The following is a 26,745-nucleotide window of genomic DNA, read 5'->3' as shown; positions in this document are numbered from 1 at the left end:
CAGAGAATACCCAAAGAAATCCAAAATGACCATTAAGGGAAAAATTCAGGGAATGGCTTGTGACATCCTGTTGGATACCGGTTCCCAGGCCTCTGTCATAACAGGAAGTTTTTTTTAAAGAATAAAATCCCATGTATGGAAAGGTATATCTGAACTGAAGAGGCCAATTAAGCTAACGGGAATCAACACCAGAGATATGCATCTAAGAGTCAGATCGTACTTACCAGAGTTCAATTTGTGTGTGTAAAAGTTATTAGTCCTTCCTAGGACATCTCACCCGAGCGTGCAAATAATTTTAGGAACTGACTTTCTAGAGAAACACAAGTTCTCTTGCGATTTTGCTGCAAATGAAATTTTCCTAATGGGTAACAAACATTTAGACAAGGGGATCAACATCTTAAAAGATCGATTAGAAAGAACACAAGAGTGACTATAAGGGCAGACTTACTGAGCAGGTTGAGAGGGATAAAGAAAAACGTCATGATGACCATACTGACACTTCATTTTTAAGTTCATCATCTGAAGGGAACACTCACTCAGAGGCTTTGAATGATGCCTATTATATCTCAAACGTCAAGTTAGTAAATGATCAGGAAGAAACGGAAGAGCATTTATTGAAAATTAAACATATCATGATCGAGATGAACATGATTGAGAGACCTAGAAGGATAAACAAATCTTATAACCAACTGATGTGATAGAGGGTCATATTACAGAACCTAGGTACAATTGGAGTAGGATGAAACGTAATGCATACTGCTCGAGAACTAAAAACAAGAGGTGGGATTTTTTTCATAAAATCTCAACTGTTGGTAAGAAAAATGTTTAGTATGGAAAAGAAAGTGACACCAAGGCTGGGAGATCAGACAATAAAAACACAGAAAGAAATGGTAAATCAGAAAAATGTAGTCATGTCTTCCCCAGAAAATGTGCAGACACCGGATTAAGAAAAAAAATTTTTCATTAAAATTTTTTTTGAGAGAGTGTTATGCCTTTGTAAAATCTCTTACGGTGAAAAATAGAAATATTTTTCACCTATATCGATTTTATATTACATTACATAACCTAATGTAATGTAATAATTTTATAATATAATGTTAGAATAACTGAGTGTAAAACAAGCAATTGTAACTAAAAAGCTCAGACAGGATTAGGCTAAAAAAAAAACCCAAGGTCAACAACAGTCTCAAAGGTCACCAGACTATGAGTTTTGCTGCCCAAAACCTATTGTAAACATGGGTAATAAGGGCGCTACCAGTAAATCTGAGAATTTTTTGGATATGATATTAAAGGCGGAGATTGAGGCTCGAGGGTGCTTGCTTAAATTTTTTTGTTCCTGTGGCAAGCTTTTTGAGGATGGAACGGTCACGATCCAGTGAGCAGTAGTTTCTGGAGATCATGGGGAGTTTGCTGGCAGTATTACAAGATATTCTTCCATGAAATTCATCTAAGAATGTACCTATCCATATGCGTGCTGATTTGTAGCAGCTGATGAAGTTCCTAACATCGAGGAAAAATTGCATTTAAGTTACAAGGAAAGAATCTGCAAGACAACAACCGCTGGATAGTGCTCGATCACAGCCATTGCGCAAGAAAAAGGAAGGAGCCAGCGGATTTCACTCTTAATCCTTTTGGATTCAGGACTGTACATGATATAGTAAGCTTGTAAGTAGATTGCTTTATGTTAATAGCCTAGATTGTGTGTATAGACGATAGATGTTAATTCTATTTAACTAATGGTATAATATGTTTGGAGAGGTCAGAAAGCTGAACATCAGTTTGAATGTGTATAATAGAATACTGTAGACTTAAATAATGCTTGTGTTACTTAATGTTTAGAAGTGTAAAGTGTAATTTTGCCTTATGTTAATAGTAATGAGAGTAAGATTATGTGTGCTAAAATTCATCCATGTGTCTAATATGCTGAGTGTAAATAATTTCTTTGTCTTGTGCTTTAAGCAAATTGTTTTAATGAATGTGTGGAGAATCAGACACATGATATGTCCTATTTACTCTTGTACATAATTGTCTTAGTTAGAATAAACATCTTTGGTTTTGTTAATAGCTTGCCTGATCTTTGTTAGCCAATGCACTGTCTCATAAAACAAATCGAACCGGTGTGACCTAAGCAAAATAACAGCCACAACTGAGTAATTTGGAGTTGCTTGAGATTAAATTGATCTAAGGGTTATTATATGTGCTGAGCTAAATTATTCTCTTGTATGTAAAGGAAGGATAGAAAATTCTTTTACACGATCCTTAATGGCACAATCATTAACAAAAATAAATTTTTAACGATTAATACATTTGAATTATAGCAACGTAGATTAAGGATTTGGTGTGGTCCCAGCCAGAGGCTTTTTCTCAGTCTACAATACTAGCACATGTGAGACTATATGGCCTTGAAAGGGGGAGGGGGAAGAAAACTAAGTAGAGTACAAAAGGACAAAATTTAAATAATAGTGTTTTATGTGAGTTAGAGCATACAGGAATTTTGTACGAGCTCAAGCAACCACAAAAACTAATGAAGTAAGAGGAGAAACACATACAGAAAAAAAGTAACGTAATAAAAAACCAAATATTACAATTGGCGCAGTTCAACATAAATATAAATAACAACATCCTAAATATTACAATTCCATCACATGCTGCCTCAGGTAATTATCCCTTGGCACCAATTACTTTTTGACTGTATGAAATCCATTTCCTTCCAATCCTGTGTCCTCTCCTCCTTCCAATCCATGTTCCAATAGTTGAAATCCCGCATAATAATTACCTGTCTTCCACTCGTTGAGTCTATTTGCCGTGCATACTACTCCATCATCTTTTCCATTCCCTGGTCTATAGCGGCGTCCAACTGTATATTTTGTTCTTCTGGCCTCAATCTTACACAGATAGCCTCAAATGTGCTATGTTCACTGGCCCCATCAGTTGAACTTCTACTCGCTTTGATTGCAGTTCATCAGCTATCATCAATAACTTTCCTCTCCCATTTTTTTATTTCTCTCTCTCTCTCTCTCTCCTTCTTGAACACGCTATACCCTTCACATTCTATCCCGCTAACTATATCATCTTCTGTTAGCCATGTCTCACTAACCAATGCCCAAAATTCCTCCTGCTTGTTCTGAATGCTCCTGAGCATTAGTGCACAAAAAGTGCAAAAGCCCCTTAGGCCCACCACTATCCTGACATTTTATACTAACTATCCCATTCTGGTTTGTTACCAGTGGTACTAACTTAGGCACTAACTTATACACATTCTTACTCTCAACTGCCTCATTGATGTCTGCATATCCACTCAACAGTTCTCCCACCCCCACCCCCAAACTCTAGTTTCCCTGATTCTGCACATCCACTTTCACTTCATTCAACAACAATTTTTCCACTCTCCGAACACCGTATTCATTCAGATGTAAACCATCCTTCTTGTATAAGTCCTTTTGCCTATCAAACTCACTCCACAAACTCCACACCACTCCTCCTGCATAACCTATGCATAGTCATTCGCAATTATGGCCCTCCTTCTCAACTCGACTCTGTCATACCATGGCAACAGACTCACTATCTTAACTCTCTCACTCTTTTCTTTTGCCACTTCCAGTAATTCTTTTATGTCCTTTCTCATGCCATACTTTTCTCCTTTCAAATCATTTATTCCAGCCAATACAATAATTTCTTTCACCCTACCCTTTTGTGCTCTAATAGCCTCACTAACATCCTTAATTGTCACACCTGGAAAGCACAATTTTGTCAATCTCTTGTCGTTCACACCTTTTATGATTGAATCACCATACGAGACTCACTCCTTAATTTTTATTTCTCTCTTGGTCAAGTCCTCATGTCTCTTATCTCACACTTTTTTCTTTCTGTTATCAGCTGACCCACTCATCGGACATTTCTGCATATTCCAGCTCCCACTTCACCATGTGCATCACTCCACGTAACTGAGATTAGACTGAATGTACATATTAAGGAGAAATATTGAAAATGCAACAAAGAAGAGAGTGAAAGAGCAAAAGATAATATGAAGATAATATGACAGCAAGATGAAGTAGGACTAGTTTCATCAGATAGGAGACTTGGTGAATACATTAATGAGGTAAAGAATTTGGTTGACAAATCAACTTGGCTACTTATTTGAATAGGTCAGATTTAAGAGTTGCTTCAATATCCATTAGTCCAGTTGTAAGTTATTATGCAAGTTCCATAATGCCAGAAGCATCAGGAATAAAGGCAATAAATTCTTAGTAATATAAATGCAAATGGCAACGGTGAGACCTGTTTTTCAAAAGGGGATATTTTTATAGGCACAGAATGTGATGGATATAATATTCAAGGATGAAAGAATAAGGAGTATGTGTGTGTGGGGGGGGGGGAGGAATCTAGTGAATGCAGATGAATTGAATCCAAGAAGAGTAATGATTGGGAATGGCAAATAATAGTATGGGGAGGGGGGAAAGGATTGGAGATTTTCATGTGAAGTAATGGTTTACAGTACAAAATAAACAATTAGATTTTGCTGTAGACCAGGTTCACTTGAAGAGGTCAGTAAACTGCCTAGGCAGATGTAGAGAAGTGTTATCATATTGGTGATTTCAACTATGGGAAGTATGCAATGGAAGGAAAATGAGAATTTTACTAAGAAAGAGTGAAACATACTTCACATGCTCACAATCAACAAATTTAACACTGAATACTTACACATAGAGTGGGATATGAGATATCGTTATGTAGCTTTCAACAGAAACCAAAGCTAGAAGGCAAACAGTCTTCCTGAAAGCAATTTTTTTTCAGGCGATATAAAAAACTGGTAATTAAAAGAAATTCTATATTTCTTTGTATTTTGAAGTGTTTATATATGTAGGTAATTATATTTCAACCTACGTTAATCAGATAAAAACAATTTGCATATGATGCAAATTGTTTTTATTTGATTAAAAAGGTCATGTCTGAATGAAAGATGATGGATAATAGTGCAAAAGATAGTCAAGTAGTGAATATTGGTGCTGAAAGATAAGATCTTTTTTGGAAGTCTTTAGTATCAATTAAGTCATTCTTCTTGCATCATTATATTTCTGAGTGTTTGTGTGATTAACTGTAAAGGTAGTGTGTTTAATTACCTGATATTAAAGGTTTAATATTTATTTTCTTTGGCATGGTACTGATGTGCAAAACAACAAAAGGCGATTTTAATGTGCATGATTACATTCAATACAGCATGTGCAAAATGTGCCTTCACAGAATCAGAATCCTTTTGGAAGGAGAAGGAAACAGGAGAATGTGTTTGTCAAAAATGTTTCATGAGCAAATGTCAGAAGTGTGAAGAGAGTAAGAAGAGTGATAGCAGTGAGCTGAAATGAAATGCATGATTGCAAGACTATGAGTGGGCAGTAGTATGGAACTGTCAATTCAATGTAGTAAAGTGTAAGGTTCTGAAATTTGGTAGGCAACAATTAGATGCAAAGAATACACTTGGTGGGAAAATTTTGGAGGAAGGTAAGAGACCATGGAGTGGTGGTGAACAAGGATCTGAAATTCAGAGGTCACACTGCACAAGTTGTAAAAGTATCATAAGATTATGGCAATGATGCAGAGGACCTTAACTTTTAAAGATAAAGAGGTTCTGATTCTACTGTATAAAGCTTTGATCAGGCCTCATATGGATTACTGTGCACAGATATGGTCCCCTGGATTTCATGGTGCTAAGGATATGTTGGAAAGGGGTCAGAGAAGAATAATGAAGGTTGTAACTGGTCTTTGGAATGTAGGATATGAGGACAGATTGAGGGAATGCAATATGCAAAGCCTTGTGAACAGGAGGAAGAGAGGGATATGATTGAGACATTTAAGTTGATAAAGGATTATTACCAGGTCAATGTGGAAAAAAATCTTTCATATAATGGGGGGAAGGGGAGCCACAACAAGAAGACATACCTGGAAACAGTGGAATGCTTTCCCTGACATTGTGGTGAATGCAAATACATTGAATGAGTTTAAAGCACAGTTTGATGGGCTTTGTGTGTAACATTGTTTGCCTACTGTGATAAGTCTTTTGAGTCCATGGAGGTCTGGTGTTAATAATAATAATAATAATAATAATAATAATAATAATAATTTTATATGGTGATTTGAGGAGTGTGTGTGATGAAATCGTGTTTTCCTGGAGCTAAGATAAAGTATGTCAGTTATGCTGTAAGGATGCAGAGAGTGAAGGTGAAAAATATGTTAATTTTGGTTGGTACAAATGATTTAGCAGGAGACAAGTGTAGTATGCGAGAAGACATGAGAGAGCTGCTAGTACATGTGAAAAAGAAGAGTGACAAAGTAAAAATTGTATGTCTGTTGCCATGGTATGGTAGAGGTGAACTGATATGGAGAGCTATGATTGCAAATGAGTCAGTGCACAGATTCTGCTGGAGGAATGGTGTAGAGTTTGTGGAACTGTGGAGTGAGTTTGATGGAAGAAAGGGCTTATACCTTATGTATAAGGTGGATGGCTTGCATATAAATAGATTTCATGTCATTAGGCTTGAAAAAGTATTGCTTAGTGAAAGTTCAGAAGTAAAAAGGCAAGAAAAACTACAATGTTTTTTTTTGGGAGGGGGAGGGATTATTATTATTATTTACACAGATACTCCACAGAGTCAAATGATGCATTCACCACCTTCCAAGTAAAGAACATAGTTCCCACACCATTGCTAACTACACTCTTAGACAACTTCCAAGTGTGATCCCTTGTTTTTCCCTTACTCTCCAATGCATGAAAAAATTTCTTTTGTGTCAATATTATAGAGTCCCTTTAGTACTTATAACTTTCTATCATATCCACTTTCCTCTGCCCGTCAGCTAAACTCTGCAACCCACAAATCTCCAATCTATCCTCATAGGGAACATTCCGCAGATCTGTTACCAGATTGGTCACTCATCTTTAAATTCTCTCCACCACTACCTTCCGATCCCCAAGAAATGCAGGTGACCAAATCAGTACACAGTAGTCAACGTGGACGAATCATAGGCTTATAAAGAGGGATAATAACCTCAATATCTTTACTTGTTAATGTGTTCTTCAACATCCAAGTAATCCTCTGAGATATTTTGCCAACTCTTGTATGTCTTCTGAATTTCAAATCTCTAGCCAACATCACTCGCAGATCTCTGGCCTCATCTATTTTATGTAAATTAGCAACATCAGTATGATATGTAATCTTTTCATTATGAAAAACATTGCCTTACATTTTATTAAATTGACAACCATTGTCCTTTGCTCACACTGCTAATTTATTTAAATTAACCTGAAAAATATCTATACCAACTTTATCAACCACTGCACTCTCCACTTTTGCATTATTGACAAACAACTGAATATTTCTAGTGCTGGTGGTTGGTGGTAGATGGCATTGGTGTAGTTGCATCCAGGAAGTCCAAAGATGAATCTTTGGACTTCCCGGAGGTGTCGCGTAATAATAATAATAATAATATTTCTCCTCCAATCTTCTGATATATCATTGATGTACAAAATGAATGTACCAGGAGAACTCCACAAGTCACCTTCATTTGCCTTGATTCCACTCCACCATACACCATCCTCTGATTTCTGTCTATCAGTCCCCCTGACCTATACATGCTACCAGCCTCATATTCATTCCCATTTACTCCAAATTATGTATAGTTCTCCATGCGTTTTCTGTCACATGCCTTTGCAAAGCCCAGCAGTATCATGTTGTAGCCATTTCCTTTATCTAATTATTATTATTATTACACAGATACTCCACATTATTATTGTAGGGGTATCTAAATGAAGTCAGAAAACTCATCATGGAAGATCCATTTATTCACACACTAGCTATCATTCACACAATACCTATCATATTTCTCATTAAACTCATTTACTGATGAAGGACCTGTTACCACCTCTGGAAACCCATTTCACCCATTCACCATCCTCCAAGCAAAAAACCTAGTTCTAAACACCCTTTCTAATCACACTCTTATACAACTTCTCCCCTTGTTCCCTCCCTTTTTGCCACTGTACTAAAAAAAGTCTCCGTAGTCAATCCTATAAAACCTTTTTAAATTTAAATGCTTCTATCACGTCTCCTCTTTTTCATATATTAGCTAACTTTTGAAGCAATCAATCTATTCTCATAGGGAGCATTCCAAAGACCTGCCACAATCTTTGTTATTTGCTTCTGGAACCTCTCCACAACTTCATTATCACCACAGCATACAGGAGTCCACATCTCTTTCAGTAGTCCACATATGATCTTATTAAAGCCTTATATAAGAGACTAATAACCTCTCTATATACTATTTATTCCCATCCTCTTCAGCTTGTCATGTGGTAATGCATTATTCAATTATCATGTGGTAATGTACATGATTATCATGCACCAATTATCATGTGGTAATGTATCAAACACTTTTGCAAAGTCCAACAATATTATTATATATGATTCTCCCTTATCTAACATACTCATTACCTTTTATAAAATGCAAGTAAATTGCTAAAACAAGACCCACCCTTTACAAATTCATGCTGACCATCATAAAGAATGCTTTGTACATCAACCCAATCTTATATTCTATTCCTAACCAATCTCTCCAACACCTTGACTACAACTGTAGTTATACAGACTGGTCTATAATTGGAAACTTCTATCCTAGAACTATATAAAGTGGTACTATTTTGCCTTCTTTCCACTTCTTAGGAACTGTAAAATCTATACTGGTGATCACTGATTAATTGGTAGGCCTCGAAGTAGTGAAGGAGTTGGCTATTGATGACATTCTCCATTATTTCAGAGAGGAACTGAGGTGATGGCAGTTAGACGGTAGTTTGATGGTTGACTTCTGTCACTCTTTTTTTGGAATAGGATGGATATGAGATTGCTTCCATGCATTGAGATAAGTGCCAGATATGTATAGTAGATTGTACTGATGAGGCAGAACAGGTGTGAATTGTGGAGTACAATGTTCAAGAACAATATGAGAGATGCCATCAGGACCAGAAGACTTTTTAATATCCAAGTTTTTTTCAGTAGTTTCCCCGATTTCTTTTTGTCAAAAAACTAAAGGAGGCATATGGTGCTTGGATTCTGGTCCACAGCTGACCATGTGTGGCATCATAGCCTGCTCAATAAATTGTCTCCTTTAGTCTTCCTGTCACCCTCTGTAATTGGGCAGCCAGCTTTCTCTCTGGTCACTCTCTACAATTTATGGTAAATGATGGTGAAAGAAGCTTCAAGCTTCACCATCAATGCTGGAGTGCCTCGAGGCTCTGTCCTATTACCTTCTCTCTTTTTCTTGTTCATAAATGACCTACTTGCAATCACCACTAATCCTATCTGCAGCTTTGCTGACAATAGTACTCTTCACTCATTCTACACATTCGACAAACCATGGAGTACTCTGATATCCGAGGCTACAAGATAATCTACAGTCAGTGCCCTAAACATTGATCTTCATACTATTCTTCAATAGGGCAAGGGCAACCTTGTCATGTTCAATGCCACTAAAATAGTATTGTCTTTTCTCTCACAAAAGAGATCTCAGCTCACTTATCCTTACCCTCAGTCATACACAAATCACTAGACAAGATCCATTCTCTCGTGAACTAATATTTACCTCCAGTCTCTCCTGGCATAAACACATCACATCAATAGCCTCCTCAGCATCCAAGAAACTAGGCATTCTCTTTCACTCAAAAGGATAATTTACACCCAACCAACTCCTAACTATATACAAATCCCAAATCTGTCCATGGCTAGAATACTGCTCTATGCTTGGGATGGTACACGTGAAACTTTTCTTAAAATCCTTGATCTGTTCAGAGGTGAGCAATTAGGCTCACTGATGATTCATCTCTTCCAGATTCACTTCAACCTCTATCTCATAGATGCAGTGTTTGAGTATTCTATAGGTACTCTGGTCACTGGCAACTATCATTCCTTCACTTTCAGTTGCACTTGTTAATACAGGCACAGCAGCTGCTTAGCATCCCTTTACTGTGCGACTGCAAACACACCAAACCTGCTTCTCCTCTAAATCTTTTATTCCGTCCACCTCTGTCCTCTTGAACAGTCCTCTACTCGAAGTATTCCCAAACAATTACAATTTGCAGCTCTTCAAAGGAAAAAAAAAAAAAACTATCAAAAGACTTCTATCTCAGTCCTCATCTCCATCACACACACACAGCACTCTTGACCTCTCATGTATGGGATCAATATAAAAAAAAAAAATACTATTTTTAAAATATATATTACTATGTCGACCACACACTTCTATAAAACATCTAGAACAGATCTCCTTTATCAAATCCATTAGTATATTATTGGAGGCATGAAGTGACTTGAAAAAGTTTAAGTTGGTCTCTTTTCTGGAACTATAATAATAATTAAAAAAAAAAAACGTGTGTTTATAGGTCTCTTGATCTCTCATATGGGATCAATATTTAAAAAAAGAAAAGGTGCAGCTGCTAGATCAGCTTATACTTTTTTGACATACTGTTTGATAGTCTCTTATACTGACCACACCCAAGTTCTAAATTCCAAGTTAATTGCTTAATGAAAATACTCCTGACAGGAAGTACTGACAAACAAGTTAAGTACTTACAAAATATAAGGTTATGGATTTCATCCATAACCTTATATTTTGCAACATGAAACTGATAACTGTTATCCTTGGATCACACTGTCAATTTATTTAAATTATCCTGCAGGATATCTATATTGCCTTTATCAACAATTATTATTATTATTATTATCAACAATTATTATTATTATTATTCAGGCCTCCATGGAGTCAAAAGCCTCATCGTGGGAGGTCCTTCCTAAGAGCATAAAGTCAGTCAAGACTCATCGAGGGGAGGCCCCCCCCCCCTAAGAAACACAAAGTCTATCGTACCACTCCTTAAACTCATTGATCATTCTCGCTCTCACCACTCCATCAGGCAATGCATTCCACGGTTGCCCTCCCCAGTTTTGCATTCATCAGCAAACAACTGAACCCCTCCCCCCTCTCTCCATTTTTATATGGATTTTGATTGTTTCTTCTTTTTGATATTTTTGGTGGTATTGATGTTTTTATGTTTTGGTTGGTTTGCCTTTATAGTCTGATTCATTTTTACATTTACTTTTTTTTTTTTATCAATTATTCACATAACTTTCATATAACAATCTTCCATATCCTTGCCTTCTGTTCTTTCTATAACTTAAATAAGTGGCCATAATTTTTTTTTAAAGAGAGAGAGAAAAAGAACACAAGCCTTATAAACTAAAGGAGCTATACAAGCTCATCCAGAAGAAGCTGTTACAAACACCAATGCTCACAACTTACTGGCTGAAGAGTGGATATGCTATCCACTCAGCCAACCAGACCAGCTATATATAATGCATAGAGAGAATCTTTATTTATTTATTTATTTATGCTGTTGTTTTGAGTTCCTTTTGTTGCCATAGTTATCAATATTGATTTTCATGGTGTTGGAGAGGAGAGAGAGAGAGAGAGAGAGTAAAAACATGTTATCTGGAATAAGTGACGTATTCATGCCTTCCATCCAGTGATCACTCAGCCATTTGCCTATAATACTGTTTCAAAAATGTTTCACTCCAAAATTACTGCTAATCCTCAAATCCTCTCTTTTATGATATGTTCTTGCTCAAAATTCCCTTCTCTGTTCTGTTCCAGAAGCGTTGAATTCGTAGTCGTAATCGGGTCCTACTTTCTCCTTCAACATGTTAAAGAGATTTAGTGCCTTAGCAGTTATGATCATAGTGCTAAGAGGTATGTGCTTTTGGTTCAGGTCCTCTATCCATGATGCAAGTAGCTTTTCCAATCACTGATAGGATCCTGTCGTTGCTTCCTTACTATTGAACTTGCAATTCCGTTTCAAGATCAATTGCTTGCCTCTTTTTCTGTGATTCTTCACTAGGGGGTGCCCAAAATATTGTGAAATATTTAACAATAAATACACAAATAACCTATTTTTCAAACACAAAATCAACAGAGGAACTGTTGAAGCCATGTGCCGACTGCCAAGGAAGGTTTCCACTGAATGCGCTGTTTCCACTGCATTGTTACTAAATAAAAATCTTTTTACTTTAAGCTCACTTGCATCTTGTTCAAAAGTATAGTTGAAAATGTTATTTATTCCATTATGGGATCATGGACATATCTTTGAACGGACCTAACTTGAATGGACATAAGTCGAGGGATGACTATAAATGCAATGCTTAATAAAAAAATAAAAAAAAGTCACACATAATGTGTATAATATCACTTCTTGGTCACAGCTGTACAGTAAGATGAAACATTGTTAGAGTTCAAAGATGTGGGTATGAATGATGCGGACTCAGAAGAACAAATTGTGTATGCTTGGTGTACAAGACTTTTGATAATACTTTTCTTTTGTGAAGGATGATGATGTCAAGATGCATGGATATATCAGCCTATAAAGGATGTCTTCTGTAAACAAAAAATCCAATATTACCAACATAGATACAATGTATTAAAATATCCAAAAAGGGGAGACTGTTGTTAGATTCACATGCAATAGTGAACTTGATGCAAGTATATAAAGAGCTAATTTTATACAGAAATTGAAGTGGTTCTGTTTCAGATTGAGATCAGATTGCAAAGATGTCATCTACAAAATGTAGCCAAAATGGGAGGTTGAGGAGAAATGATGTTCAAAATCTGATCCTCTAAATGCTCCATAAAATAATCAGCCAGAGCAGGTGATCTAGAATTACCCATTGCAGTAGCCTCAATATGCTTAAATAATTTATTATGCCAAGTAAAATAACCAGCATTGATTATGATGTCATCAGGGAAATCTACTTGTAAAAGTTGTACAGTTTCTTGAAGTGGTGTATTTATAAGCAGTGAAACTACATCAAAGGAAACCATCATTTCAAACTCTTGAAGAAGAAGAAGAAGATCTTTAATATTTTTCTTTGAAATCAAAACTGTTTTTGATATAAGTGACGGTTTTTCCAGTAAAGTTTCATACAAGTCTTGAAAGATATTTTGCAATAATAAGTAGGAGATCCTATGCAATCGACTGTTGGACATAATGGATAACCATATTTATGTGCTACTTTAAGGCCATAAATACATGGGGGACGAGCGTAGTGAATCCACAACTTTTCAATAGTATAAACATCTAAGAAATATGCTTGATCTAACAATTTATTTAATATGTTTAGCTGGCTTTGCATAGGATCTCTATCAATTATATTTTAAATAGATCTATTCCAGAGTAAAACATTAAGTTTGCGATTATAGTGAGTAGTATCTATGAGTACCATTGCATTTACTTTGGCATTCCTGATATTGAGTGAAATTTGATTTAATTTTCTCTTACATGTGTGAAACCACTAATTAAAAAATTATACTAGGTATGATTTTGTGTAAATAATAGTCACTGTGGACATTTTTGCAATGAACATTCTCTGAAAATAATAAAATTATTGATTTCAAGTGTATCATGTAAACTAAAATTAATTTCAAAAATGCAAATTTTATACTTTTATCTGTAAAATTTTATCAGCATTATTTTCAAAAAAAAAAAAAAAAATACAAAGGATGATATTTGCCTCATCTTTTCCTGGACATCCTAAAAAAAAGTCTTCATCACTAATGGGAGTGCTGATATATGATTGCAGTATATTTTGTCTCAATCCAGTTGGTGGTTCATTGGTCATTTTTACACCATTCTGAAGAACGATTACAGGAAACTAAACATAAAATGACAGTTCATCACCAAAAACGTAAAATTAATGAAAATATGAATAATATTGTAAATAATAAAACATCATAAAAATATTCATTTCATTTTTGGTAAAATTATGGAGACTATTACTGTGTTAAGAGTAATAGCCTTAAATTTCATTTTAATAACTTTAATTTAATTTTAAAATGTAGAAAGTATTTTTAACTTGGGTATAGTTATGTTAAAGATACCAAGCAATTTTAAACCTGGTTTTACTCCATTTTTTCCAAGTAAGCAAAGAGACAAAATGTCAAGTTTGCACCTGCAATTTATGCAAGACTAGCTGATCCCACAGGTAGTGCAAGACCAAGGCAACTCGTGGTAAAGGTGGAGCAAGATCTGATCACTAATCTTGATATTTACCCTTAATGCCAAAACACATCTCCAAGAAGGGGATGTATGATGTTTTGTATTAAAGGCAAGGGGAACCACTACCCAGACCGGTTTCGACCTTTTTTGAGGTCTCATCAGTGGGAGCCAGGCTAGAAATACCAAGATTTAGTAATGCAGAGCTTGTAAGTATTTTACCAAAACAAGTTACCATAAGGTGTTATAACCTTATTAAATAAAAATCTCAGGAGGAGATATAGATGTAGAAAGTATTTTTAACTTGGGTATAGTTATGTTAAAGATACCAAACAATTTTAAACCTGGTTTTACTCCATTTTTTCCAAGTAAGCAAACAGACAAAATGTCAAGTTTGCGCCTGCATAACCTGTGGGATCAGCTAGTCTTGCATAAATTGCAGACGCAAACTTGACATTTTGTCTGTTTGCTTACTTGGAAAAAATGGAGTAAAACCAGGTTTAAAATTGCTTGGTATCTTTAACTTAATTTTAAAATATTGAAAAAAAAATGTTTTTAAATATTGTAAATGAAATAATTTGATGAGGTCTGGCATGAAGACCTACTTACCATCTATCATCCTGTGTAGGTAGATTGTCAGTTTGCTCAGGAGACAGCTTGCAGCTGTCTTTCAGTTGCAAGCATTGAGGATCTTGGATTTGACCATCTCATTATAAGAAGCCATTATAAATGCAGTGTCAAATCTCCCTTCAGATGATGAGGGCAACCATGGAGTGATTACATGGCTACCATGTATATAAGGACATACTGCATGTGGAGCTACAAGGCTGGGAATTATGAAATACTTAGGAGACAGATTGTAGCTGTATCATGGAATAAGATGTTGAATGGAAAGGAGATCAGTGCTGCTTGAGTGATATTCAAGAACTATCAGGCAGAAACAACAATGTCTAAAGGTACTCCAAGGGTGAGAAGGCTATATAAGGTATGTGTGAAATGGATGAATCAAGAGATTAAGCATGATCTGGAGGAAGAAGACATTATGGAAGCAGCATAAGAAGAATGATAATAATCTGTTGCTCAGGAGTACAAAGAACAAGCAAGGAGGGTAACTCGTTTGGTAAGGATAGCAAAAGTGCAATATGAGCAGCAACAGTTGGCTAATAAAGACAAAAAAGAAAAAAAAACCAGGGAATTCTTTCAATATGTAACCAGCAGAATAAAGAATGATTATGTTAGGATGATATTATATACATACCAAAAGGCTTGAGTGTTGGTGATTATATATATTAGTGCTTCATGGTATAAACAACACCTAGAGATGAAAAAATAAATTAATTTGCTATAGGTCTGAAACACTATTTTTAGAATCAGCATCTGCTATGAAGTGCTCCTCCAACCTTAACAAGGATGATTGCATTAATTTGTCAAAAATCTGGAGAAGCCATTATAAGACAAATAACCTGACTTCTCTAAATTAACTTTACAGTTAACCAGCCCATAGAGTGCACCTTGTTAGGACAAACTGTGTCAGTTACAAAATGAATTGCTTCTAATGTTTTAGTGTAGTGCTTTAGAGCTTGTCATAGTTATAATTTGTGCTCTGATGATGTTAGATAGAAAATCAATGAAATATTAATGAGTTCAATAAATTAATTTATTTTTTCATCTACTGGTGTTGCTTATACCATGAAGCACTAAATATGAATAGGATGATATTGGTTGGTGGAAATGTTAAAAGGATAACCATTGCTGAGGATATAGTTGATATATTAAATGAACAGTTCCTAAAGGTATTTCATCCTTGTGAATATGAAATCATGCAGAGATTGAATGCAGTGGAAAGGAAGGAGGAGAGACTAACTGTGAGTAGGAAATATATAGGGAATTTAATAAACCTAATGGTATCAAGACTGTGGGACTTGATGATATATCATTGCTATGTCTTGAGGAAATGTGCCAGGGAGTTGACATCTGCTTTGACATACTTGTTTAATATGTCTTACACTGGACAAAATTCCAAAGGAATGGCAGAAGGGAATTAGTTCCAAAGTTCCAAACGGACAAAGTTCCAAAGATGTGGAAGAAGGGAATACAAGATTGTACCACGTCATAAGGGGCGTGATAAGTCTCAGGCTTCCAATTATAGACTAATCTGTTAAAGAATCTGTCTAAAAATGGATTGAGAACAGTGGTAGTCCCTTTGATGAACAGCATGGGTTTGCTAAAGGAAATCCATGTTTTAGTAATCTGCTTACTTATTACAAATTAGGTGACAGGTGCAATGGATAAAGGAGAGAGAGAGAGAGAGAGAGAGATGCATGCACAGTGATAAACATAGATTTTGCAAAGGCTTTTGAGAGATTGCCACATGATGAGTTGATAGTTAAAGTAAAACAAATAGGATCGGATAAATGATTAGTGAAATGGATTGGAGACTGGCTGTTTGATAAGTATCAACTAGTTAAGTATGGTGGAGGGGAACAATATTGTGGAATAACAGTCACTTGCAGTATATCTCAAGGGTCTGTTTTAGAGCCATTGCTGTTTAACTTGTATGGTAATGACATTGGGAAAGGTTTGAAAGGGAATATTCAGTTATATGCAGATGATGCAAACTTGGGAAGAGCTATGAGAAGCAGAGTTGAAGATGCGGCTTTACAAGAATACTTGAACAGACTGAGTACATGGGCATGGGAGTGGGGTTACCAGTTCAATGTTGCAAAGTGTAAAGTTTTTGAATTTAGGAAGCAAAGATGGGAGATGCAGAGTAGACAATCAGTATGAATATATGGGAGGAGGTGGAGGAAATAAGAGATCTGGAGGTGATCGTGGATAGGGGCTTAAAACTTAGAGGAAACATTGCTAAAATTGTGAGAACAGCACAACAAATTTTGGTAATGATGTAGAGGACACTGATTTCTAGAAGTAAGGAGATTATTATTATGTATATATGGGAGGAGGTGGAGGAAATAAGAGATCTGGAGGTGATCGTGGATAGGGGCCTAAAACTTAGAGGAAACATTGCTAAAATTGTGAGAACAGCACAACAAATTTTGGTAATGATGTAGAGGACACTGATTTCTAGAAGTAAGGAGATTATTATTATGTATATATGGGAGGAGGTGGAGGAAATAAGAGATCTGGAGGTGATCGTGGATAGGGGCCTAAAACTTAGAGGAAACATTGCTAAAATTGTGAGAACAGCACAACAAATTTTGGTAATGATGTAGAGGACACTGATTTCTAGAAGTAAGGAGATTATTATTATTGCATCCTTCCAGGAGTAGGCAGACTCATTGTGGGACATTCATTCAACTGACAACATATTTATCATACTGAATCTTAAAATCCTTAACACTCCTTGAGTTAACAGCACATTCTGGTAATGCATTCAATTCACTGACAATTCTCCATGTAAAAAATCTACTACTCACATCCCTCCTCACCACACTCTTACACAACTTCCAGGGATGGTCTCTGGTTTTTCCTCCTCTTGTCTTCTACTCTTATTATCATCCCATTTGGATTAATCTAATAAAATCCTCTCACTAACTTAAATATCTCTATCATATCATCTCTTTTCCTCCTATCTACCAAACTCTGCAATCCACATTTCTTCAACTTTCACCATAGCCACCAAACTTCAACCTTTCACCAAACCTCTCTAATGTTTCCACATCACAATGAACATCAGCTGACCAAATTTGAGCACAATAGTGCTAGTGTGGTCTGACCAGTGCTTCATGCAGTGGCACAACCACTTCCTAATCCCTACATGTTGGAGTACTTCTTATCATAGCAGCACTGCGATGCACAGCCTTTGCAACACATGCAATATTCCCTTTAAAATAAGTCTACTGTCAACCATCACTCCCAAATCTAAAAATCTCATCCACTTCTTGCAGTATGACACCATCAATATAGTACACAGCCTTATATTTTTGCACTTCAAAATATAACACCTTGCACTTATTAATATTAAAACTACAACCCCATTCCTTTGTTCAAGTCAAAAGTCTATTGACATCATCCCAATGGGAATTAACATCAGCAGAGCTACTTATAATTCTCCCCAACTTTGCATCATCAGCAAACAACTGAAGATCCCCAGTCAGTCCATATGATATATTTACAAACAAGTTAAACAGCAGGTGCCCAAGAACAGACCTTGAGGCATGCCCTGGTTATCCTCCTTTTTTGAGACACTGCTCCATCATACACAACATGCTGGTATCATTCAGAGAACCATCTCCAATCCATCTAACCAAAAGACTATCTATGTAATGTATCAAATGCTTTTGCAAAGTCCAACAATATCACTGTATATGATTCTCCCTTATCTAACACACTTGTTATACTATCATAAATTTGATATCAAAACAGAACCTACCATATACAAATCCATGCTGACCATCATAAAGAATGCTATGTCCACAAATCCTTGGCCTTGTCAATCTCCTGGAGTACAGTTCCACCAATGTGATATACTGCTGCTAATCTTTTAACCCCAAAATGCATAACCTTACATGTTGCCACATTAAATTGATATCCATTCTCATTAGCCCAGCACTCCAAACTATCCAAATCATCCTGCAAAATTTCGACATCCTGTGCATTACTATTGCTCTACCCAACTTTGCATCATCAGCAAACAAATGAACAGTTCCTCTCAGATCCTTTCTATATCATTAATGAACAAATTAAACAGTAGTGGTCCAAGAGCAGAATCCTGTGGCACACCACTAGTCACAGGCTGTCTTTTGGACTCTACTCCTGAATAAACCACTCTCTGATATCTCTCCATCAACCACCTTCCTATCCATTTCACCAACCCTATAACCATCCTCATATGCTGCAGTTTAGTGATTAGAATTCCATGTGGCATCCTGTCAAAGGCCTTGGCAAGGTCCAGTAGGATCACTGTAAACCCCTTATCCAGTTCAGCCATCACTGTGTTATAAACGTGAGCAAGTTACTCAGGCATGATCTACCCTTCACAAAACCATACTGTTCCCCATACAGTATCCCATTTTCATCTATCCAATCCTGTATTCTCCTCTTGACTATTTTCTCCAAGACCTTGACAATGATTCCTGATATGCTGATCGGTCGGTAATTTACAACAGCAGTCTTGGAACCTCCTTTATGCAGTGGAACTATTTTCCCCTCTTTTCACCTCCTCGGGACTAACACAGACCCGAGACTCAGATCAAACAAAATGGTGAAGGGCAATGAGAATTCTTTAGCCGCTTCACATATAACAGGAGCTGGTATACCATCCAATCCCACAGATGTATTGACATTGAGGTTTTGTAATAGACTATTCATCTCCACTTCATTCACCACCATTCCCATATAAGCTGTTGGTTCCTTTTCCTGCAATGTCACCACCTGGATGATATACTCTTGCAAAGTGCTTGCTCAGTAATTCCACTATATCAACTGATTTGGTTACCTCTCTACCATTGGCATTCTTTAAAATCATTCTTCTGTATACATTTTTTCTTTAACTTGCAACATATCGAAAAAACTGTTTGCGATTCTCTTTAGCCTGCATGGCTAATTTTATTTCATAAGCCACTTTTATTCTTCTTACCACACTCGTTACTCTTCTGGCCTGAGCTTTATACCGTTCATGTGCCTGCAGGTCACCTTTCTCCTTAAATTCCCTCCACAGTTGTTTCTTTTATTTTGGAGATCAAGCTTAATGGTGTTATTCATCCATTTAACCCTTACTTGATTTATTATTCGGACTTTAGGTATACAGTCAGCCACTGTCTCCTGCAAACACTTCTTAACCACCTCCCATGCACTATGAACATCCAGCCCTTTCAGTTTTACATGCCGTGGCACTGAACGAAGCAAACTCCTAAGCTTGTCATACTTACCAGCCCGGTAATTCCACATGTACCCTGTCTTAATTGAAAATGCCACACATTTAGTCACCTCCCAAGTCAAGACCCTATGATCACTCTCACCAATTGGTGGCAATGTGGTCATATTCGTTACAGACAAATTCTCAGATGCAATTACTTGGTCAAGCACTCTCTGACCCCTACTATTTTCAATTACATGCTGTCTCAGATAATCCCTTAATAATTGAATAAAATCCATTTCCTTCCTCACATGTGTTCTCTCCTCCTTCCAATCAATGGTACTATAGTTGAAATCCCCCATAATAATTACCCTCCTTCCACTCATTTCATCAATTTGTTTATGCATACTATCTCCACCATCTATTCCATCACCTGGTCTATAGCGGCACCGAACTGTATATTTTGTTCTGCCAGTCTCAATCTCACACCAAATAGCCTCAAATGAGGTATTTTCACTATCCTGCAATACAACTTCAATTCTCCTTGGCTGCAGTTCATCAGCAATCATCAATAACACATCTCCCCCCATTTTTTTCTCTCTGTCCCCTCCTAAACACACTATAACATACACATTCTATCCCACTAACTATATCATCTTCCGTCAATCCATGTTTTACTAATGCCAATAACCTGTGGCCAGGAAGAGCCAACCAAGGCCAAAAATTCTTCCTTCTTGTTCCTAATACTCCTGGCATTAGTATACATGAAATGCAGAAGCCCGTTAGTGCCACTCCTATTTTGATGCCTTATACTAACTATCCCATTCTGATTTGTTGTCCTTCGTACTTGCTCGGGCATATTATACACATTCATACACTCAAATGCCTCCCTAAAGTCTGCATGTCTACTTCCCTCCCCCTTAATAATCCTAGTTTTCCTAATTCTGCTCTTCCACTTCTACTTCATTCAACAACACTTTTTCAAGTCTCCACACACCAAATCCATTCAGATGCAAACATACATCTTATACAAATCCTTATGCTCATCAAACTCACTCCACACCACTCCTCCTGCAAAACCTGCGCATAGATTCATTTGCAATTATGGCCCTCCTCATCTCTTCTCTGTCATACCGTGGTAACAGACTCACCATCCTAACTCTCTCACTCTTTTCTTTTGCTGCCTCTAGTAATCCCTTCAAGTCCTCTCTCATAGCCATTTATCTCCATTTAAGTCATTCATTCCTACCACTACTATCATTTCTTTCACCCTCTGCTTTTGCGCTCTGATCGACTCACTTACATCCTTAATTTTTGCACGGTAAGTACGATTTTAACACACTCATCTATTTTACCTCTTACTAAAGAATCTCCGTACAACAGTCATATTAAAACATACTAATACATAACATACTAAAACATATTAAAAATAATATTTTGCTTAACCTTTTCAGAAGGATAGCTTGTTAGCCATAATCTGAAATCTGGATGAGTGTTTTCAGATGTTAGATCTTCACATATTTTTTCTAGTCTTGGCAGCCAAGAAACAGCTAAGTGACAATTCTGAAGAGCTACCCATGTACCATTACTTTTGGCATTTTCAATCATTTGCTCTGCTACAGGTCCCTAAGTAAAGAAAAATAATACATAAGACTTGCAGAATATATAAGATCATTATTAACACTGTGGAACCAAGTCAAGAGGTAATTCAATTAATATATTAGCAATTCATGGATATGATAGTCTCATATCTTATGACTATTATCACATGCAATATTTTGAATAGCACATCCCTTTACTCTCCAACCATATGTAAGTGACATTTTCATATTGTAAAGCTCCTCATGAGCAGAATTACAGCTCCTCTTCTAACATGATACATCAAAAAATTCAGTTTCCCTAGAAGTAAAAAACTAACATTTTGTTCCTTTCTAAGTTCTCAACTTTAAAACAAACAGATGCCATCATATAGTTTTCACCATATACAAGAGTGGGGAGATACAGAAATGCTTACATCCTACCATCACTCTTCCTAAAAATTATGGTTCTATCAAAATACTAATCCATTGAGCTCATACGTTATGCTTCAGAGATGTTCTTTTAGGTATATTAAATTCACTTTTCTTTCCAATGTATGACTGAATATCATCAGCTATAGACCTATAACTCTCAATTTATAATTGAGAATATATGAAATAATTGACTTTCATTCTCAGTCTCCTCAAGAAGACGTTTATCAAAAAAAAAAAAAAAAAAAAAAAGAAGAAGAAAATCTAGCTTATGTTTTGTAAATCCACAGATCACCTTCCATCGGATTTGCTAGGTATAGTTTCCCTCCTATACTGCAAAAAAAAACACCTTTAAATCCATTATCTCTTATGCAGGTGTTTATCAGGTTTTTTTGACACACAAACACACACACACACTTTTTTTTTTCATTATCAATAATAGGCTCAAAGCAGGAATGAGATACACAATCAAAAGCACATATATGTAGGAAGTTTCATGCTGAGCAGTAGAAATTAATCTGTTTCTGCTAAATAATCTATTCCAACTGGCTAACATAAAATAGTTACCAATGTCAATACTCTCAGTAGATATCATTTAAGCATTTATTAATGCTGGCATCAATTTCTGTTCCACATCATCCATAAAATTAAGGGATTCAAAAGGCGCTATCCATCAACTACTACTTACTAGCTGATGGGTTCGTATCACACCCGGACAATTTCAAAAAAAAAAAAAGTCCAGCAAGGTTGCCCTCTTAGTCTCATGCTTTTTGCAATTTTTTCATTGAGGGAAGCTGACAATTCATATGCTGTGCAAGTAATAACAATTCACCACTTATAAAGGAAAATTATTAGCATATGTGGACAATATAAGAATCCCTTTGAGGGATAATGATTCAATATCTTTTTTTTTATCATTCTTTTGGAAAAATTCAGCAATGTCAGTAAACTGCTAATGCATTAAAATGCCAGAAGACTGGAAAATTGACCCACTTTTCTTATGAAGCCATAGTACTTAAAACCATAATTTTCCCTTTACAGCTATATACAATAAATAATCCAGACATTACAGAACATGAAGAAAAACAATTATATGAGTAATGAAAACTGCTAATGCATTAAAATGCCAGAAGACTGGAAAATCCATAATTTTCCCTGTTCAGCTGTATACAATAAATATTACACTTTAAATTTTTCAGGAAATGACAATATATACTAAAATATTAATTAAAAAACTTAAATCAATACTTTCCAATATTTTGGCAATGTTTGGCATTGCCATCTTCTGGGAACAAAACTACAATATGTGCATGCAGGCACTAACAACAAGCAAATAAGGCTGAAGAAGGCAACTGGCACTGGTCCTAGAGTCCTAAAGATGCCCCTTAGCAGGCTAAATTGGGTTGTCTTGGCTGTTGGGCTGATGTTCTTAGGATGCATGCTTCCCAAATTTGGGGGTCTCATGCACCCAAATTTGTTGAGGTTTGGGAAGTTTTTTAGAGCTGAGGCTGATTCCAAGAATAATCTTTCATATTTATATTTGCTGCAGTGTAGTAAAGTGGCTTTCTTCCAGCATATTCTGTGGTGGTATCTAGTGCATGGTCCGCAAGTCCTGAGTGGCTGTATTGGTGAAACTGGATGTAGTCTTTGTGTTCGGATATCCTGATATTAGCTGTCTTGCCTATTTGGCTATAGTAGGACAGTTTACAACTGCAATGGACTGGTATACTCCAAGTAGGTCTAGGGGAAGTGGTTGGTCTTTGGTGAAATGGATAAGTGATGCCAATTTCTTATATGGTTTGTAATAGGTAGTCAGGTCATATTTTTTTAGGATTTTTGTTAGCTTTTCAGACGTGCCCTGGATATAAGGAATGGTGATAGATTTAGTGTAATCTCTGTTATGAAAGGGGGTGGGGAATTGTGGTTAACTGGTTTTAATATTTTCTGGATTTTTTTTGGGGGGGGGAGGGGGTTGTAGTCATTGGCTAAGAAGGCATTAAGAATATGTTCAATAGTAAGGGCATTGTTATCTGAACAGATTAATTTAGCCCTGTTATATAGGGTTTTTATAATCCCATATTGTTGTGAGTGGGGGGGGGTGACTGGTGAATGTATTTACCTGTATGGGTGGTTTTCTGTAAACAGAGAAAGCCAGAGATCCATCAGGCTGGCATGTAATCAGGGTGTCTAGAAAAGGAAGACTGTTGTTGTTGTTTTCCTTTTCAAAGTAAACTGGATTCTGGGGTGTTGATTGTTTAAGTGTGTTAAGAAGTTGTGGAGTGTATCTAGGCCATGTGTCCAAATAGCAAACACGTGGATGATGTGTACTACCGTGATATGTACTACCTTCAGGTACTACCTGGATTTTAATCTCCTGCTATTTGGAAAAATTAGCACAGCAGTTTGTGCTTGACTCTAAGATAATTCTGACACTGACATTCTTTCCATTAATAACAGCACAATCAGGTATAAGGAAATTTTTAACCTCTTTTGCCATGAACTTTCATAGTTGTGTATTAATGACATTTTGTTCAATACGTTATTGAAGTTCCAAAAGGGCTTGGAGAATTGAATATGATTTCCTTCCACTAAATGCCATCAAATGGAGGTATACTTGAACATCAGTAATCCAATCTGTTATATATTGGAAACAGTCAAACATGAATACATTTGCCCTCTTCCCCTGCATGTTTAGAATAGATTATGTAATGTGTTGGGCATTCTGTGACTTCTTACAACAGGACAGTTATTTCTTTGCAGTACCCTCTCCCAACATACACCTGTCAACAATGGGAAGAGAATTTTGTTATTCATAATTAATGAGTCAAAATGAACACTTTGGAAAAAAATATGGCTTTGAAAACCAGCAATATAACATAAACATTTCTACAATATTGTATTGTAGAAATTTGTATGTTATATTGGTGGTTTTCAAAGCCATATTTTTTTTTCCAAAGTGAAAAACTATGTGATAAACCTCCCATGATATTTATATTTAGAAACAGCATTCTAGGAAATATTTTTGGCTACATGGTGTAAACCCCTCACATTCTGCAATATTCACCAAGGGGAGATAACATTCTGTGTATACTTATCATGAGAGGTTTTTCACATGGTTCCATCCCTTTAGTTTACCATGGCCAGCTGCAAGGATGACTGGAGAGCAGCTCCAGGCAGATAAGGCCAACTGAAAGCAATTAATGTGGAAAAGGCAAAATCACCTCAGTACTAGTCATCTCTGGATTTTAGTTCCATTTGGTCTTTTGGTCCTAATTTTTAAAGGTGCCTGTGGCATAACTATAAACAATAAATTATACAACAACCACAATAATCAACTTTAATGAAATAAAAGTACAGATATTTCATACTGAAAATAACAGTACATCATCAGTGCATAAAAACAAGTAAATCAAAGACAACGAGAATAACAGGGTACATGCATTCGGTGCTTTATCAATTAAAAACTGTTGCTGTGTGCTAGAATTAATATTAAGAAATAACATTATCAAAACTATTTTTGATGGTTACATAAAATAAGAATCTTGCAAACTTTTGGGGGAGAGAGAGAGAGAGAGAGAGAGAGAGAGACAATCGTTCCGATTCCGATTTAATAATATTATTTATTAATATTAATTCTATAGCACGCGGCAACAGTTTTAAATTGGTAAACCACCGAATGTACCTTTCTATATTCGTTGTCTATGATTTGCTTGTTTCTATGCACTGATGATGTACTGTTATTTTCAGTATGAAATATCTGTACTTTTATTTCATTAAAGTTAATTACTGTGGCTATTGTGTAATTTATTGTTTATGGTCTTTTGGTTGTCACTCATGAAACTGGTGAAAAATTATAGCCTTTGGCTAAATGATGATATAAAGGAGCTAAGGCCTTTTTTTTTTCTCCTTCTGCTCCTACTATTTATCTATCTTTTCTTGCTCCTAATACTATCTAGTATTAGGAGCAAGAAAATATACTACCTAATACTACTAGGAGAGGGCGCTAGTGGGTCAAGCGCTACGGACGTGTTTTGAAGAGCTGCTGATTCAGATAGTTTTACTAGGAATAATTAAGTATATATGCGTAATTGTTTAAGTAAGAGCGGCTGTAAACGTTGTACGCTACCGATATTATTAGTGTGGGGTTTTTTTCTTAGTAATTTTTCTTAGTAATTACCTAGTAACCTGCAGAAAAAAAAATGGCGGCGGCATTGTCATTCCATGATTTTAATTTGGATTTCAGTCGGTTCGTTAAGTGTGAAGTCTGTTATATGTATTCCTTCGATTACATAAATGATTTGTGGATGTTTAGTGCGGATGGAAGAAGGGTGTGTGTGCAAAATATAACCGGAACGAGGAATTGATGAATGCGAATATGAAGTTGATGACAGAAAGTGCTAGTACCGATTGTGTCGCGAGTGCACGTTTGAAAGAGAAGGATGGTGAGTAAGACACCCGAAAAAATTTTAAAAAATCAGGAAAAAAGAAAAAGAGCGATTTGACAACTGTAACAGATGTTAAAAGGGACGAAAGTGAGGCGGAAAGAAACAAAATTGAGAGAACGAATGAAAGTAGAAATGGCGTGATGCAGAAATCGCAAGTAAAAAAAATCGAAAGAATGAATGATAGCGAAAAAAGAATGACTGATTGCGAAAGTTGGACGCATGTTGGAACGAAAGTACTGAACCAAAGAAAGATGAATGACAGTAAAAGTGAGAAGAATGATAGCGAAAGTTGGACGCATGTTAGTCCGAAAGTACGGAAACAAAGAAACATATGTGAGAGTGAAAGTGAGAAGAATGATAGTGAAAGTTGGACGTATGTTGGACCGAAAGTACGGA

General features: G+C 36.2%; 1 protein-coding gene across 1 annotated transcript in view; it reads right to left on the bottom strand.

Moving 5' to 3' along the window:
* Positions 1-26,745, bottom strand: part of LOC150108468 (dynein axonemal heavy chain 7-like) — a 990,001-nt gene that overhangs the window by 215,283 nt on the left and 747,973 nt on the right. Inside the window, exons 35-36 of the mRNA XM_090390473.1 lie at positions 21,342-21,521; positions 13,596-13,736 (exon numbers count right to left, since the gene is read on the bottom strand). Coding sequence (XP_090246599.1) covers positions 13,596-13,736; positions 21,342-21,521 — 321 coding nt within the window. The remainder of the gene's footprint in view (positions 1-13,595; positions 13,737-21,341; positions 21,522-26,745) is intronic.

This window comes from Typopeltis vanoorti, chromosome 3, assembly GCF_054136105.1.
Source record: "Typopeltis vanoorti isolate ZY-2024b chromosome 3, IOZ_Tvanoo_1.0, whole genome shotgun sequence".
NCBI classification, from domain to species: domain Eukaryota; kingdom Metazoa; phylum Arthropoda; class Arachnida; order Uropygi; family Thelyphonidae; genus Typopeltis; species Typopeltis vanoorti.
This window is presented reverse-complemented; position numbering and strand designations above follow the sequence as displayed.